At 35.8% G+C, this 17371-nt stretch overlaps 1 protein-coding gene and 2 long non-coding RNA genes across 4 annotated transcripts; all 3 read right to left on the bottom strand.

The window, feature by feature from the left end:
• Positions 1–66: 66 nt before the first annotated feature.
• Positions 67–16127, bottom strand: LOC126055152 (transposable element P transposase). 2 transcript variants are annotated; one of them, XM_049843038.2, is made up of 4 exons: positions 15861–16127; positions 15027–15223; positions 4414–4513; positions 67–3081 (listed from the first exon to the last, which is right to left on the bottom strand). In XM_049843038.2, the coding sequence occupies exons 1-4, from the start codon at positions 15956–15958 to the stop codon at positions 711–713; spliced, it is 2766 nt and encodes a 921-aa protein (XP_049698995.2). In that variant the 5' UTR covers positions 15959–16127; the 3' UTR covers positions 67–710. The 2 variants fall into 2 exon arrangements, with proteins under 2 accessions (XP_049698995.2, XP_049698996.2); XM_049843039.2 differs by lacking the exon at positions 15861–16127 and having other exon boundaries at positions 14273–15170.
• On the bottom strand, positions 5971–7221 carry LOC135118427 (uncharacterized). Its single transcript, XR_010277584.1, has 2 exons — positions 6734–7221; positions 5971–6024 (listed from the first exon to the last, which is right to left on the bottom strand). It is a non-coding gene; the product is annotated as an uncharacterized LOC135118427 (long non-coding RNA).
• On the bottom strand, positions 7436–11689 carry LOC135118471 (uncharacterized). Its single transcript, XR_010277600.1, has 4 exons — positions 10886–11689; positions 9256–9452; positions 8812–8988; positions 7436–7857 (listed from the first exon to the last, which is right to left on the bottom strand). It is a non-coding gene; the product is annotated as an uncharacterized LOC135118471 (long non-coding RNA).
• Positions 16128–17371: the final 1244 nt, after the last annotated feature.

Genomic DNA, 17371 nt, shown 5'->3' on the forward strand with positions numbered 1-17371 from the left:
GATCTGAGGCGTAGGTATCTAATGATTTATGTATAATGGAAAGATAATGCAAATCATACAACTATGTATGTACTCAACGTTTAATTGGTTTAGAAAGCAAAAATCACAATTGCGCCAATATTGCACCTGATATTAGTTTTGGCGGCTCAGGCTATTTCCAACAGCGAAGGTCGATTAGAGGGGATCATGATAACTTCTACGTCCTTTGCAGCACGCACTCTTGCAATGACATAAATTACAAGCACTTTTCTTTTTCAACACTAGAAACGGAGATTAAAATTGTAAGACTAATATTTTTAAACCCACTCTTTCAGATGACAATGTTCTCTATTTAATTTTCGTTAAAATTCTATGTTTACCTGTAGTCTTGCATGTATCATAGGTACTTTAATAAAAGAAGTTAGTGTTTCAGTCAATCAACTTAATTTTAATAAAGTCTGTAATTCAGTAACAAGTTTTAAGATAATTCTTACAACTACTTATAAGACACTTTTGTGTCCCACAACCGACTTCACGTAGGTACCTATGTATGTGCCAATGTGTAACTAATGTTTGTAATAAGACTTTCAGATCAGTTTTAAATACCATATATTCGCTGCCACTGTGGGAAGAGTACCTAGAGCCACCTCGGGCTTATTTACAAGGAAAGCAAACCAACTTTGAAAAGATACTTCTCAGGTCTTAAAAAAGGTGCAATTTAACTATAATGTTTACAAGTTCGCAATAGAAAACATTTTCTTAGTATATCGATGTTTGCTCAACTCTTCGTTATTATTTCTTACAGTGATATAAATTCTTATCCTAATAAATAGTTTTTTGGCATAATTTATTGGAAAACATGAACAAGGAGCGCAGTAAATTAGTTGATTCATAGTTTCGAAAATGGATTTGGCTATCTTAGAATTGATGTAGCAATTATTGAAAAAGTTCTGATAGCACCTTTCCATCTCTTGTACGAAGTTATCGAAGCTATCTGGTGGAGCGACTTGTACGTCAATATCATCTCTGTTTGTTAGACCATCTACATCCATTTGAATTGTTTCGTTTGTATTATCCAGCTTTAAATTCTGCTTCAACTGTTCGCAACCACCATGTATGATCACACATTTCTTAAACAAGTAACTACTAATATATTTCAACTTGTTAATTTCAGGCAATTCTATATTATTGTAATCTGAAGTGGAAATGGGATGAGTGCTGGCTTCTGTGTTCGTTTCATTACAGTCTTCTTCCATTCCAAACGCATTTTCTTCGGTCTCAGCACTCAACATAACTCCTAGTTTTTCTGTGTTCACAAGTAATTGTGACAAATCACCTGAGCTCTTCCCTTGTTTGCCAGCTTTTATTATGTTAGAAAAGAATATTTTTCTAAATGCTGTCATAAATTGTCTGGTGCTGGGCCTTTTGCGCTTGCGTCGGACTTGGCCGAAGAAAATATCTGTAACGTCTTGATTGAGGCGCCTGGTCAATAGGTTGTTATAGCCTTCTGCCGTGAGCTCGTCAAACAAAAGTAGAATTGACGTGATCGTTATTTGATATCCCCTAATGAACTTAGCAGTTGAAGTCACATCGCGTCCTGTTGTCGAATTAATTAGTTTCAACGATTTAAAGAACTCCAGCATTTCATTCATAAATGTTCTTTGTGTCGGGCTGCCACAGAACGCTTGCTTGTATTCGCACGTCGAGTGCACGGTTGACGAATTCAAGATGTCGAACAAGTCATTTATAATTTTAATTAACTTGACAGTATCTTGTGCGGCTCCGCTTATTGCTTGAAAATCGATGTAGCATGAGATAGCGGTTGCTACTGTATGACTTAATAACTCGGTTGCGAAATGAACCTGCTTTTTCTCAAAATTTGAGGGTTTAATATGATTCTCCGATAACTTTGGAGCTAGTCTAAAGGATTTGTTTTTCTCACTTTCATAAAACTGCAAAATATGTTCATATTTAGCAACCGACCCTTGGAAATAGAAGTCATTTACCATCAGATTGTTTCTCAATGATTTAATCAAGTGCAGGGAGTCAATTATATAGAATATTTTTCTGTTATTTATAAAGAAATATGGTTTCTCAATAGAAATGAATTTCTTTTTTTCTTCGGACAAGAGATCGGATTCAAGGTCAGAAATAAATGTCCTAATATCTAAGCCAACCTCGAGAAGTCTTTCCAATAACTTTTCAATCCACCTTGAAATGTCCTCGCTGTTATTACAATCCCCAAGGAGTGCAAAACCAATGGGTTGTTGCCAGTTTCCGAAAATGCCTCGTATTATGACCACAACAGCCTGTCCTGCTAGTACCGGTGACTGAACTCCGTTGACCTCTTGCAGTCCGATGATTTTGTCCAAACGTATATTGTAGAAGAGACTTGATTTCAGGCTCACGGCGTCCACAACGACTGAGCAAATTCTCTCTGAATTTGACATATTATTAACTTTAGCCTGTAGGGTTGCCATTAGATGCTCATTAAGTTCCGTGCTGACTGGCAAAGAATGTTTCCCTAACGTTGCTACATTCGGCAGGCACAGAGCTTGCTCCAATAATTTGTAGGCCTGTGGACTTGTGTAGTACAAATTGATACAAAACTGTTTATATTTCGGCGAATATCTATTGCCTTTGCCATGGAATTTCAATTTAGTTTGTGCCTTCACGATCTCCGCTAAGGGTTTAGTCAAAAACTTGTCGCAAAGCTTATGGAACGTGTCTTTTGACAGGTTACTTGCATTTGCCGATTTCGTCTGCTTCTTACACGCTGAAAGCTCTTCTTTCAGTTTTTTTACACATGGGAGTGAGTTCTGAAGGTAGTTAGGAGTCTGTGCCGCTGATTCCAGTTTCAGTACATAAAAATCTGTTTGTGCGAATTTGTTTTCGGTCGTACGTACTTCGGTTTGAGTTTCTTTTTGAAGGACATCCTTATTTGGCAAATTACGTGTTGGTATAGAGAATGCTCTCAGCCTCTTCAGTAACTTCCCGTGTATAACGGCGCGAGGGTCGAAGTGCGTTTCACAAACTGTGTAGCTGTTCGGGTTTCTATCTTGCAACTCTTCTCTGCAAATTAACTGCAGCCATGTGGCACGTCTGGAAATAATTTAAATTTAAATTCGACGAACTAGGTACTTATTGCAGGTAGTTTTCATTGGGAAATTATAAGTCTAGCCACAAAATTATTTATTGGACACATGATCAAACTTCTTATTTTATAACTTAGCAACGGGGAAATGACATAGCCTTTAATAAACTAATTCGTCTTTTTTACAACGCCAACTAAATATTCTATAGAAAGCTTCAAGTAAAGATCATCAATTATTGTGACTTGTCCTTCTTACTTATACATTGTCATCTAATTTACTAACTCAGCTTCGTTTTTCTTGGCTCGTTTTTAGAAGGTAGAATTTAATTTGGATTACTTTTATTTAGCATATTGCCATTTATAACCTTCAATTAAAAAAAAAATTAAGTATTAAAAATTGAAGTTAGTGACGAAAACGAATCGCTGCAAAACCGACTCCACGTAATCTTGTCTGCCCTACCTCTAGAGTGCAATTCAAGCGCCCCTCCGCGTAGGCGCGGAGGGGCGAGGCGGTCTGCGAGCTGAGGCGCAGGTAGTTTTTGCGTGAAAACCATCTGCGCCTAGGGCTGCCATCTCGAATTTCGCCAAACCCGGACAAAGATTAAAAAAAACCCGGACATTTGACGTAAATCGCATTTTTTCCCCGCACCGAATGAAGTTAGTGTTTTGTATCATGATGCCGATAAATACGTAAATACAGTACGGTGCTTTCTTACATGAAAAGTGTCCGGGTTTTCCCCAGACGCTTCTTGAAAACCCGCCCGGACGTCCCCCGGACGGGGTCGAAACGAGGACAAATCCGGGAAAACCCGGACGGATGGCAGCGACGATTATACCTGCGACGATAAGCTCGCATGGGACCCCCGAAGCCCCGCAGCGCCGGAGCCGTGACAGAAGCCATGCTTGCTGCATGTGTTATATTTTAAACGCACTTTAAAAAATAGAAGCTAAATAAATATATTTTATGATGTCATTTAATAGTAGGTATTTTAAAAGTTTACTGTTAGAATGCATGCTACCAATTTATATGCTAAAAAATAACCGTAATGCTGAGTTGTATTTAGAGTGGTTTACTTATAAGATAGCTAGTGACTAAGATATGTAGTATTATTTAGATGCTCGTTAATTGTGGCTGACTTAGTAATTTAGAAGGCAACATACATTGTTGGGGGCGAATAATGAATGATATTAAAAAGAAGCCTGTTCAATTAACACCCGTTTTCATTACTTATAACAAAGAGTACAATCTATCGCAGCCGCCTAGATCAGTATTTTACTTGATTTTCATTTCGACCGAACACAGAGACGATTACATTTTGAAAACAATTAGTTATTCTCACCTTTTGTTATCTGTAGGAAGTCCAAAAAACGAAAGCTCCGGATTTGATGCAGCCGCATTGAAACAGCCAAATACTGCACAATACGCTCCTGGCATTTTTGCTATAAAGCACAGATAACTTATAGTTAATATGTATATTTATAATACTACGTAAAACCATAGATAATACACTATATAGAGATAGATACGCAACTCATCGTTCAAAACAACTTACTAGCGTGAAAGTTAACGGGCCCCCGTCACAAGATGGCGTGGTTACTTCATGTATGGTTAGGGTAGATGGCGCTTTTCAAGAGTTCTCTTAAATATGTTTTTAAATTTGAAAATTGAAATCACTGTTTTAAATTCAATTTACTGTAAATTGAATTTAAAACAGTGATTTCAATTTCCAGTTCCAGTTTCCAGTTTTCAGTTTCCAACTTCTAGTCTAGTCAATAATATTATGGGAGATAATAAAAAAACAAAAGATAAAGAGTACATTTATCGGCTAAGTATATTTTATTTCCTTTTTTTATGTGTATTACAATATTTAAATGCTTGTAACTTAATTTCATCATTTACATCGAAATTTGTTATTTTTCCGTTAATTATTCTATTAACCCCGGTGCACCAACTGTGAATGATTAAATTAATTGACATATTAATTATAAAATCAATTAATTTATTTTTATGAACTATACAAGTAATTATACTAAAATCACAATGGCAATTGATGTAAAATTTCATTTTTCTTTCAGATATTTTATTTCAGGTGAATCTCGTAAACATGCAACAATCATATAATATATTTCATTTAATAATTTTATAAAATCATCACATGCATTAAATAAGGATTTTTCGTATAATCTATTTCATAATTAAATGATTCAAAATCAATTTCCTTTCTTAATATATCATTAGTACATGTTCCACATTTTTGAACACTTTACATTTCGATTTTTTACAATGTATCCTGCTACATATTTTTTGATTCGGCATGCAAAATCGAGTCATTCCATTTAATTTGGTTCATTGTATTAATTAAAGAATCAATAGGAAAATCACCACTAACCAATTCAATTTCATTGTTTTGTTTTTCAGCAAGAAGATCTTTGAAAGATTGCAGTGATTTATTTTCATCTTTTCACAGTTGGCACTTACAGAATGGGGCGAATTTAAATTATTAAGTAACAAAGTTTTGAACGCATTAATAAATTGTAGGCACGAGGGATTAACATTTCGTATCCCATTACTTCTAATGTTACAAAAAATTTTCAAGAGGGTCCTGATTGAAATTTCTGGTTAAAAGGCTAGTAACTTTATATTTGATTTTTAAAACTCCCACATTTCTTTAAACGTTTTAATATTGTGGATCCAATTTTGAAGGGATGGCACTTTTCATATCTTACTTCTTCTGTACCATCCCGTTTTTTTTATAGTTTTAAAAGTCATTGAATCCAATATAGGAACTACCTCTGTCCATAATCTAAAATGAGGAGAATTATTCATTACACACCCCTTGAAAATTTTGGATCACCTGTATATGAATGTCCATTGAAAGAATCAAATAGTTTGTCCATAATGAGTAGAAAATCAGCAGTTTCTTCGCACTCCGCCGGAAGAAGGTTGTGTTCTGAAACAATATATTAAATAAGTACTAGAATACAGTTCATATCAATCTTTTTTGCTATTGTGGACCGAAATTAAAGAAAAAAGAAAGAAAATACATTTATTCGACCCAGATTAGGGGACACAATAAAAACAAAAATACAAAAATTTAATTAAAAATTAAACGGTGTGCCTCACGGCTGTGTCGAAAAGGCACAAACTTACAAACTTTAAAGTGGCAGTAACGATTTACTGTGCGTCTTTATCAGTTGGTTCAGTAAATAGTTGTGGGTGTAAATATAATTAGTAAGAAACCAACATTAAACTATATTTTGTAGTTTCATAATGTCTCAAATTTTTATTTCAATATGATAATTTTAATTTATTATTTCATTTCAATTTATAATGTTATTCCAACAATATATCTTATGCATCTTAAATATTGACATAGCCAATTTTAGATAAATTATTAGATATGAATTGTATTTTTATTTTGAATTTTATCGAGAGAAATAGCATCTCAATTGTTTGTTTTTAAATATTTTTGAACTTATAAATGTAGCCAGGACATCTAATATTATTTTAAAGAAAAATAATGAACTTTCTAATTTGTCTGTGGAGAATGAAGATGGTTAAAAACATGTAAATTAAAAATAAAAATCTAATTTAGTAAATTAATAGCAATTTTTTTTAAATATAGAGAAAATAATGAGAACAATAAAAAGCATACTTACTTGCTAAGAATCTCAATGCTGATGATACCCTTTGGCTGAAAACTTGTGCAGCATATTTCACTTTCATTTTTGGAATTTTCTTTATTAACATGGTTTTCTGTTAATTTATTAACAAGCCTAATTTCATCATCCCCAACATCTAACTTCAACAGCATCTCCAAATGTTCCCACTTTGCATACTTTGTTTTCCCATCTTGTACAAATTTCAAATGTTTGGCGAGTAAATTATTTCTCATTCCCTTTAAAAGATGTGGAGGATCAAATAATGGGAAGACCTTTTGGTCTTCAAACTCGAAGGCTTGGGTCCTATATTCATTACCCTCTTGTAAATATTTGCGTTTTGTGTCTTCTTGAAGACTTTTATCACAGAAATATTTGTGGCTGATTGGTCACATATAGTGGCAATAACTATCAATCCAGTATTGGAGATTTCTTTTATTATTGTTTTGATCAGCTTCTTTAAATCGTCCTTTTCGTGGCACCTTGGCAAAATGAAAAGCATAAAGGTTGTTTCACTTTGTTTTTATACCCTTGATCATAAAGACCAAGGCATGATCTGCGAGTTTTTTTGTTTGTCTGTGCCCAAAATCTTCAAAACCAGTTATCTGTTTTAGGGCAGGGTTGTAAAACACCCGGAGCCAATGATACCTCATCAAACAGTAAATTGACCAACTTTTTTCTGCCGGCAATTTTGCTACTGTAGCTTTTAAATTTTAAATATATCAGGATTGAAGCCTGGTTTCAGTTCAAATTTACTCAACATTTTTTGTAGGCTGCGCTTTGATGGCAAGACAAACATTTTTCGCATGAGGTTGTAAGCTTTCTGACTCTGTTTGTAAATGGTCAATGCCATGATTTTTTCGTTAAATGTAAATCGCCTGCCTCGTGGTTTCTTTTTCCATTTCATTTGGAGGGAAGTAAATATTTTATTGTTGCAGGCATTTTATTTAACTCTTTCAAAAATGATTTTGATGTGGAAATTTTCCTTGCAGAGAGTTTCTTGTTATTTTGTTCCTTATATTTCTTTTTCAGCTTCAATACTTTCTGTTTTAACTTTATTATCTCCTTCTCTTTGGAGGTGACGACTCGTTTTAAATATTGACAAGTCCCTCTTTTCCTAGAACCTGTAATTTAAATTATGTTACACCTCAGATCAAAGAAATAGTGTTACACAAAGTTTTAATAGAATTGTGATAAAAATATGTTACATAATATTGTTCTGTTATTATATTATGACCAGAGATTGGAATAGGTAGGCTTCGAGGAACAGATACAAAAGTGGAGACTTCCCTACAACAGCAGATACAAGCTTGATAAATATTTTTATGGGGATTTTATGGGTAAACAAAATGGATATAAAGAAGATCATTCAGACTCCATACATTTTGGGCCTTTTCTACCAACGAAAAAAATGGTATGGATGGTTAGAACTAGCTATTTGGATGAATAATTATTATGACACATAAGTTGTAGGATTATATCAAGTTATTATTATTAATCCATTTAATTCAGGTTTACAAGTTCGGAGATTTGTTATTGTCTTACATTTATTGATTCCTGCAAGTGCGGAAATAATCCTACCTAAAATTATAAACGCGAAAGTTTGTAAGTTTGGATGATGTTTGTTACTCTTTCACGAAAAACTACTGAACGGCTTTGGATGAAATTTGGTATGTAGATAGCTTATACCCTGGAATTAGACATAGGCTATTTTTTATTCCGGTATACGCGGGTGAAACCGCGGGACGCAGTTAGTATGAAATAATCCTATACTAGTACTAATATTATAAATGTTGTGAGGATGTTTGTTCCTCTTTCCCGCGAAAACTACTAAACGGATTTAGATGAAACTTTACAGTAATATAGCTTATAAAAAATGTAATAACACATAGGCTTCACTACATAGTATAAAACAAAGTCGCTTTCTCTGTCCTTATTTCCCTATGTACGCTTAAATGCCCACTCTCTCTCTGCAAGAAGTTTTATGACCCTACAGTGGAAACAAATTGGAATCCTGATGATGGAAAGAAAAACCTAATGTTACAAGTCAAAGGTCAATTGTCAATAAAAATATTTACCTTTAGGGCGTTCAGCTGTCTGTAATGCATTCTGTACATCACTATGATAGTGGGTAGAGCTGGATGGCTCAATGACAGCAAGTTTATCTTGCGAAATGTTTAATAAATTCGACATGTCTGCCTCGACATGTCCCGATGGACCTTCAAGAGTTTGACCAACTGGTAATGTAGATAAATCTGCAAAAGGATGAAATTATTTATAGTTACTGTATAATTATGTAGAATATAGAACAATATTCATTTAATTCTTAGAAGATAGCATGTTGCATCAATTATTTTGGTATATAATATTCATTTTATTTTCTTCTAATTAGGATTAGATTATTCAGTAGAAAATTTTATTTAATATTTGAGGAACAATTTTGTTATTACAGCGAAGGCAAAGAAATGTGGTTTTGTTTCTATTAAGATTTAAATAACATAAGACATCTAAATAGTAGGTACCTAGAGTTGGTATTGCATTTGGAGTAAGTCGGTGACTGGCTGAACGGTAACACTCTTCAAAATGTCTGTCGCAAAATCGAATTTGGTTATAAATGTAGATGTCGCCTTTCTCTTGTAAAGCTTTATCTAGTACTTTTTCCACGAGTTAAACTTTTCCAAATGTGGGTATTCAGGTTTAGGAAATCGGTGCAATGGGCCTGAAATCAAGAAGTTTTATACATGAACAACTCACTCTCATTAAAATACCGTAATAGATATCATCATCATATGTATAAAATTTTAGTAATGTACTGTGATACCATCCTTGAATATTAATCTAACACTAGAAATAATAGCTGAGGTCTAGCAGTACTAGAACAGGAACACCACAGTTGAAGTAAATAAAATCACAGTAGCATAGCATGGGGTGCCGAGGGGCCATGGCCCTGGGTGGCGCTACTCTAGGGGCCGGCACCGCCGCCTAGCTGCAGCATCAAGCCAAGTAGAAGCTGATAGCGTTGACAGTAGAGGCAAAGGCATTTTTTGCCGCCTTTACATTGTCAGTTCCTATTTATGCCACCCCATAATACAATTTTCTTGAGAAGAGTCACTATACATTAAAGGTTGTCTGTAAAAGATCGCTTTTAGCGATAAGACCACCCATTGTTACACCCTTTAGTTATTAAGTTTTAAATTGTAATTTGTTATGGTGTACATAGTGTGTATAGATACCACCACCACCACCATAACAAATACAACAAGATAGATAGATATCTATCTATACTTCTAGCCTACCTCCCAATAACTTCTTGTCTACTAAAAGAAGATCTAACCTATCAGGCAGGCAGGGTACTAAATTTTTCGACTCGCTCTTGAATTTTTACATCTGCTTGTTTTTCGTTTAATTTGACAATAAATGCTTAGTCCACACAAGGCTTTATGTTTTTTGAGCTTTAAAGGAAAATCTAACATATCCTAGTTTGCAAAAAATATTGTTGCATGCTGTATGAATCGACAAAGTTATACATAGATCATTAGTGTATGAATCAACAAAATCCTAGGTAGGATGCTAAAATTTTCACACTGCTGCACTACATATCAAAGAGAGCCAGTAACAATTTCTGAAAGTATTCCTTCCAGCACCCTAGTGAATCCCAAAATCATGGGCTGAGACCGCACCTGGTCATGAGTCGATATCAATAATAATTCTTTCTTGCCAAAACCATCTTTAGAATTTTATTAAATTGTAGTCATTTGAATTTAAATAAGTACCTAAATAAGGGGGCTCGCCCCTAAGACTACCCACTGACCGGCAGCTAAATATACCTGCCCGGCGGCGGAATCCCATGCTACGCCACTGTAAAATCATAGTTTTAAAACCTGATGAAGTTATTTGGTCAGAGGGTCGTCTAGAGCGGGCTTTGTCTTATACGTAGATTCCGAGTCTTTTGATTGGATATAAAAGTTAATGTGCAGTTTCAATTGTTTGTGTAGGGTCAGGACAGGAGTGTGTGTGGTAGTGCATCTTAGATTTTGATGACTCAAGGACTATGATGACCACAGATTGCACGGATGACAATAATGGATATTGTGCAGCCTATCAGCAAAAGATAAATTACGTGCATTATAAAGTTAAAAGTTTTGAACTTACCGTCATTGTCACAATCAAAGTAGCACTTATATCTTGACGTTGATGGCATTCCGCCCCTAAGACGATCCACTGGACGCATTTTCTAGTCCTAAATACGGTGCCGGGTCAATGTAAAAGCAGTCGATCGAGGTTCCAAAATACAAAGCCGGGTCAATGAAAATGCAGTAGATCACAGGTCCAAAATACGAAGCCAGGTCAATCACAGAAGCAGTCAGTATCAGAGTCCAGGAACACGCAACAATCGTAATAAAAAAACCAGAAAATAACACTCAGAATAAACCAACACGTTAGAAAACGGAAAACGGTTTAATTTAAAAGTATGGTCGACTGTCAATGTCAATCGTCAGTGTTTCAAGTGGTTTCAAGTAGTGTGATTATTGTGATTAACTAAGACGTCCTCATAGATAAAAAAGAATTAAAAATAAATCATAAAATTATTTAATTACAATATTTGTTAATATTTCTAATCACAAAACTTTTTTTAGATTTGTTATTAAATCGATGAAATATCGGTCTAAGGTGCAGTGACATCTAGTGACTAAAACGAAGTACAAATACCCAAGTTACGGGGCATCCGTCACTAGATGGCGCATTTCTAAAAAAAAACCTCAGAAAATTATTGTACTTCAGTTGCATCCCCATGCGTAAAACAGCGAAATAAACTTATACGTGAGCAGTCGTTTCGGCGCAGCGACGCACACTACTGGCAGTAACGCAAGAACCGCTCATTCGTCCCGTCGATACACGCGCTTGTGTGAGTGAGCTGTTTCGAACCTTTGTACGTAGTTTACGAAAGCGTACCTAGTGTACCTACCATCCAGTATTGAAATTAAAAAAAACATTTCCCTAAAATTTGGGTAAATTAAAAACGAAAATTATTTAAGATGATTATTAATGTGATTAAAATTATTTAATTAAGACAGTATGTCTTAAATAATTTCTCATAAAAATATAAGTACGTAACTAAAACTAAGTATTTATGCATAGGTATATGATTCCTTTAAATTATATTATACCTACTCGTTTATTTCGAATTTTATACCTATTGAATAGTTGTATACCTAAATTTTAATTTCAAATCGTATTATTATTAGCATTTGGTGTAGGATAAAAGAAGATCAAACAACTCCAAAATCCAAAACAGACTGAACCACTTGAGAAAAATGATTTTTAAGTGTATTTATTTGATCTCATTGAACGCTAAGGGTAGGTTACTATGTGAGTGGACAGGTGTCATTATTCGTTCATAATAATTGATTGGCAACAATAAAAATAAACAGTAAGTGTTGCAGAGCTGGCGGCGGCGAGCCCGGCCACAGAGCGGCAACGTCGCACGATCGATCGACGCCGCGTTTAAGGCCAACAGGAGTTTCCCCGTACGAGAAATACACTCAGAGTTTCTTTACAATCAGACTTCTTTCGTTGAGTGTTACGTACATACCTACTTATTTGCTGAGAAAACATTTCTTAGAAATTCTGGACAAGTTCAAAGTGAGTTGAAAAACATTTAATTGAAAAGACTCAAGAAGAAATAGGAAAGAATTTCGTACTTAAAACGTAGCACGTGGTATCAGATCAGATTGATTCAGTATTTTTGCAATAAGCAATCAAATAGTAGAAGGACATAGGTTAATAAACATGGTAAATTAGGTAGGTCGGCTACTGTTCCTTAGTGGTGATCACTTTTTTGTGACCAAACCTCATAGAAATATCGTCTTCTTAATGGAGAGATAAAAGCGTTAATATAAAATCCTAGATCCTGCTTTGTCTACTTGACTGAGAACATCTCATTTATAGTCTTCTAACAAGTAACAAGTGCCCTTTAAAAACATAAGAGCCAACAAGAAAAACCATACCAGAAAAAGTATTCTGAATTTGCACGATGCGTACATAAAAACCCTTGATTCAAAATAGCTGACATGACAACTTTATAACATGGCGGGCGGCGCGTCCAAGAAATCCGTCATTCATTATTTTGTCGTAGATAAATAACGCCCCCACGATGGATGGTTCATTCAATTACTAGGTGTGGTAAAGTGAAAAATATACTCGTTATCGTGAACATTTCTGATATTCAAGTTACGCAATTTTACCCTGACTTCGGTTTCTCAAATTGTTGTAAAGCATCGAATGCGGTGTACTCGTAACTTAAAGTGAAAATTCACACAAATGGTATGGTCTCGAAGTAGACCGCAAGTACATATCCTTGGTCCGTCAATATTTGGTGATCATACATTTCAAATTGGCTTGATCTACGCCTGCCTTATACATACGTATCTCCATCTAAGACTCTGACAAAATGATTCTTTCCTCTTGGAATTTCGCGTACGTATCAAGAGAACCCATATAGCAAAAATGGGTAATGCTTATAATCAACGATAAACAATTCATTTATTATGCATTATTCGAAATATTTCAACATAATTAAACTGCATGGTCATTGAAGCCCACGCCTTGGGCAATCAATGAATGCGCACTACAAAGGGAGGTATGCAAGCTGCGAGGACAGAGCGGGGCATTGTGTTCCTTGCCTTATCTACCTGCGAGGAGCTGAGTGCTCTAGCTCCACAGCGTTGGTAAGTACAACGGTAGCCGTGTTGTCGATCGCCGATAGCTTTCCTACCTTGTAACACGCCCACATCGCGTTTTGCACAGACAACTGGTTCCAACTTCAGTGGGAAGTGGTTAGGTGAAAGTTACAAATCTTTACAGTTAGTAGAACGAGCGAATAAAACAGACATTACAAAGAATAATATCATTATTAAATTCATTGTTTCCATTCAGACGCATGTTTGACGTCAATGGTAGTTAATGAGAGTAAATACTTGATTCCTCCGCCCAAAATAATTTACATAATGATATAGGTAGCCTTCACAAATAAGTGTTTCTATTCTCTGCAGTGGTTTAAAAATACCATTAGAAGATGACTCATCGATAGTCGTCTGCTGATCACAGAATGTTTTTAAAGCGAAGAAAAACAAATGAGGATTTTTTGAGGAAATCACAGCGCTGATTGACATGTTTTACACTTCTGACGATAATGTCAGGAAATGATGACGAACAGAAGGAATTATCACGCTACAGTTCATCTGATGCTGATAACAATATTTGTCTTCTGCTCCAGAACTCCTGGTACAAAATATGGCAAAATATCAGTGCAGTGCCACGCCTCGAATATGAATCGTGCGAGTAAGTCAATTCCGTTGATAAAAGTCTGCTCTACAGATTTTTGGACCATGTGAATTGAGCGAGCTCAGGTTTAGTTTAAGGCGTTTAAGATTTTCCAAGACTCAGTAGCCGTTTGGCGATGACTGTTGATGTTGACCAAAATGGAAGCATTGCTTTAGGAATCAAAATATACTTGGATTTAAATAGTCTGGAACTCACAGACAGTCCAGCAGTACGTAAATGTAAAAAATGAAAAGCGTCTTGTCAGGCCGAAGATTATCTTGGCAGTTATGAACCACCCACCTATTTATACCACGTTGTGTCGGTCGACGCGACGTTGCCAGCTCGCGCCCGCTGGCAAGCACTTTGAATTTCGAACCTGGACCGGTATTATTGCTAGCGTACAAAAGTTGCCCGTTTTGTACAAAAGAAGTAGAGTTGTGGAAATATGCCAGTTATTGTTGTACAATAAAATTAGAAAGGAGCCATTTGGACCTAAGCGGAAGTTCATAACACTGAATGATACTCAGGCATAGAATAGATCTGATCACCAGCGTAGATTTGAGACATTTTTGGTTAAATCACTGCTAAGCTTACAACACACATTCCTTATTTTGAGTCATACTAACGAATAGGCAATTCGCTTTTGATATGTATTTATTTTAAAGGTTGAATCGTAGATGATTTCTATCAAACAAACCATATTTGAATATCAACAAATATATGAAGCAACTTAATTCTTAAAATTTTAAGCCATGTAGCATTTCGACCAGCCCCTATCACCAATTAATGTAGAGGCAAGATAATATCAATCATATTTAAATCCAAAATATTCCACTAAAATTATTTTTGTGAACTATCGGGGAAATGTATGTTTGAGCTGGCAGCCCCGACATTCTTGCTTCGAGTTCGGCCGCGGCCGGCACTCGCTACTCGGCCACAGATTACTGTGTTTGTGTCGATATATCCTTACATTTTGGTTCAGTACTAGCACTTGAAGTAGTTGGAAGAGGTGGCAGCAGTTGTGTAGGCAAAGCGTCAGGTCGTAACTGTGGTATATGAATAATCACCGACTTTTCAAAATGAAGTATACACACGTAATGACTTTTTGGCTTGATTTCTGGCCTTGCTAAATCGGGTCTGCCAATCAATTCAGCCCATGTTTTACGCCTGAAAAAAATTAGAATAATAAAATAGAATAGGTCTAAAATAGGAGATCGGTACCTAGATCAACCTCAAAAATGTATTATCCAAACTAATATTATAAATGCGAAAGTAACTCGGTCTGTCTGTCTGTCTGTCTGTCTTTTCTTCACGCCTAAACTACTGAACCGATTTGTGTGAAATTTGGTACAGACATAGTTTGAAACTTGAGAAAGGACATAGGATAGTTTTTATTACAAAAAAAATAAAAATAAAATTATTCCGGACATATAGCGCCATCTATTGGTCAAATCAAAAATCTGCTGGTAGTCACTATTCCACGCGAACGAAGTTGCGGGCAAAAGCTAGTCTATAATATGGATGGGCGCTTAGCTAACAACAGAAATGTCGACTTTAAAATTTTTACTCTTCCTAATGATCTCAAAAGGCTCCTTCATTCTGTGGTATAATAACGTTTCTATGTAACAAAATTATGTAAATCTGTGTCTGAAAAGCAAGCTAACGCTTAGTATATACCTACTAAACTGTCAAATTCTAAGTGGATACCAGTGTCCGCACACCTACTGTCTTTTAATTGGGTCTCTAATGACGGTATGTGAATGGAAAAAAAAACGACAAAAACTAGTAATAATTTATCACATACCTTTCTTCGTTGACAGGTAAATGGAAAAATGTTAGGTGTTTATCCCTTCTTTTGCTCGATTTACACCCATCTACAGCACATAAGGCACCACACGGCATCGTAATACGCGTACGAATGAACAGCACTATCAGAAGTCGGTTAAAAATTGAACGGCGTGCGCGCGCTTCGCTTGCGAAAACCGCACTGAATTTGGTCCGCCGGCGGCCGGCGGATCGAGCGAGACCGCTCGGCTGGGCGGTAGGCACTTATCGCGCAAGTACATGGAGTGACGGAGGCCTGACCTTGGTTTTGTGTTGGTAGGAAATTGATGATATGATATCACGATGATTAGGTAGTACAGATTTTTTTATTTTACAGTTTACAGTGGTATTTCTTGAACTTCGGACTATTCTAAAGAACCTTCCGTTTTTGAACTTAGCCGAGAGCGAAGAGAAACAGTCAAGCGGTTTAGTTACCTCATTTATTCATTCTAATCTATTACGTAGTAACTATTATATAATCTGTGTCTATACTAATATTATAAAGCTGAAGAGTTTGTTTGTTTGTTTGCTTGAATGCGCTAATCTCAGGAACTACTGGTCCGATTTGAAAAATTCTTTCAGTGTTAGATAGCCCATTTATCGAGAAAGGCTATAGGCTACTTTTTATCTGGGTTCGTGCCGAGGTTCCCACAGGATGCGGGTGAAACTGCTGGCAGAAACTAGTGATGGATAAATACTCGCTAGGTATACTCATGTCTTGGGTATATCAGTTGTTTCAAACATATCTGCGTGCGTGGTCTGTCTAAGAGGTCGAGTTAGGCACAAAACACATTAGTTTAGGTACCTACCTAAAAATTCGACTTCCTGTGAAGTAGGCAGGTACAAAACTACGAACATATTTTAGAAACTTCACTTAGGTGTATGTAGTTACCTACCGCTGTAAATGATTTTAAGTTGTGTGCTGAAATAAAAACGGAATTTAACTGCCTGTAAGTTTCGACGTATACTAACATAAAATAGGTCACTACACTATTATATTTTATCTATGGTCCAGTGTTGTCTGCAATCAATAAAGTAGATGCGTTACTGCCTACTGCATGTGGACGGGCACTTCACACCTACCTATATCTACGTAGTAGGTAGGTATGTATGAAGTGCTACCTACCTATCTAGGTAGGTATGTAGGTATACAAAGTATGTATGATGCTACTGCTCCACCTGCGTCTTAACGCGTTAAATTTTGGCATTACGCAGATGTGGCCAACGTTTTAATGTCAATTTATACTAATGGCAATATAAATAGCATTAAACGTTAAGCGATAACTCGGGTGTCGGTTTTTTGGACGCATCAAAGGGTTTTAGTGCGTAGCTTAGAGCGCTAAGTGATGTTGGCTACATTAATGCCATCTCATTGCACGCATGCAAGGACGAGTGTAGTTACTTTGTTTAAGCGGTAACTGCATTTTACGAGCACGATAATGGAATGGTCAAATGAGAAAGCTTTAGTTTTTAGAATTATTTTGTGTATCT

Source organism: Helicoverpa armigera, chromosome 22 (assembly GCF_030705265.1).
Source record: "Helicoverpa armigera isolate CAAS_96S chromosome 22, ASM3070526v1, whole genome shotgun sequence".
Taxonomy (NCBI): domain Eukaryota; kingdom Metazoa; phylum Arthropoda; class Insecta; order Lepidoptera; family Noctuidae; genus Helicoverpa; species Helicoverpa armigera.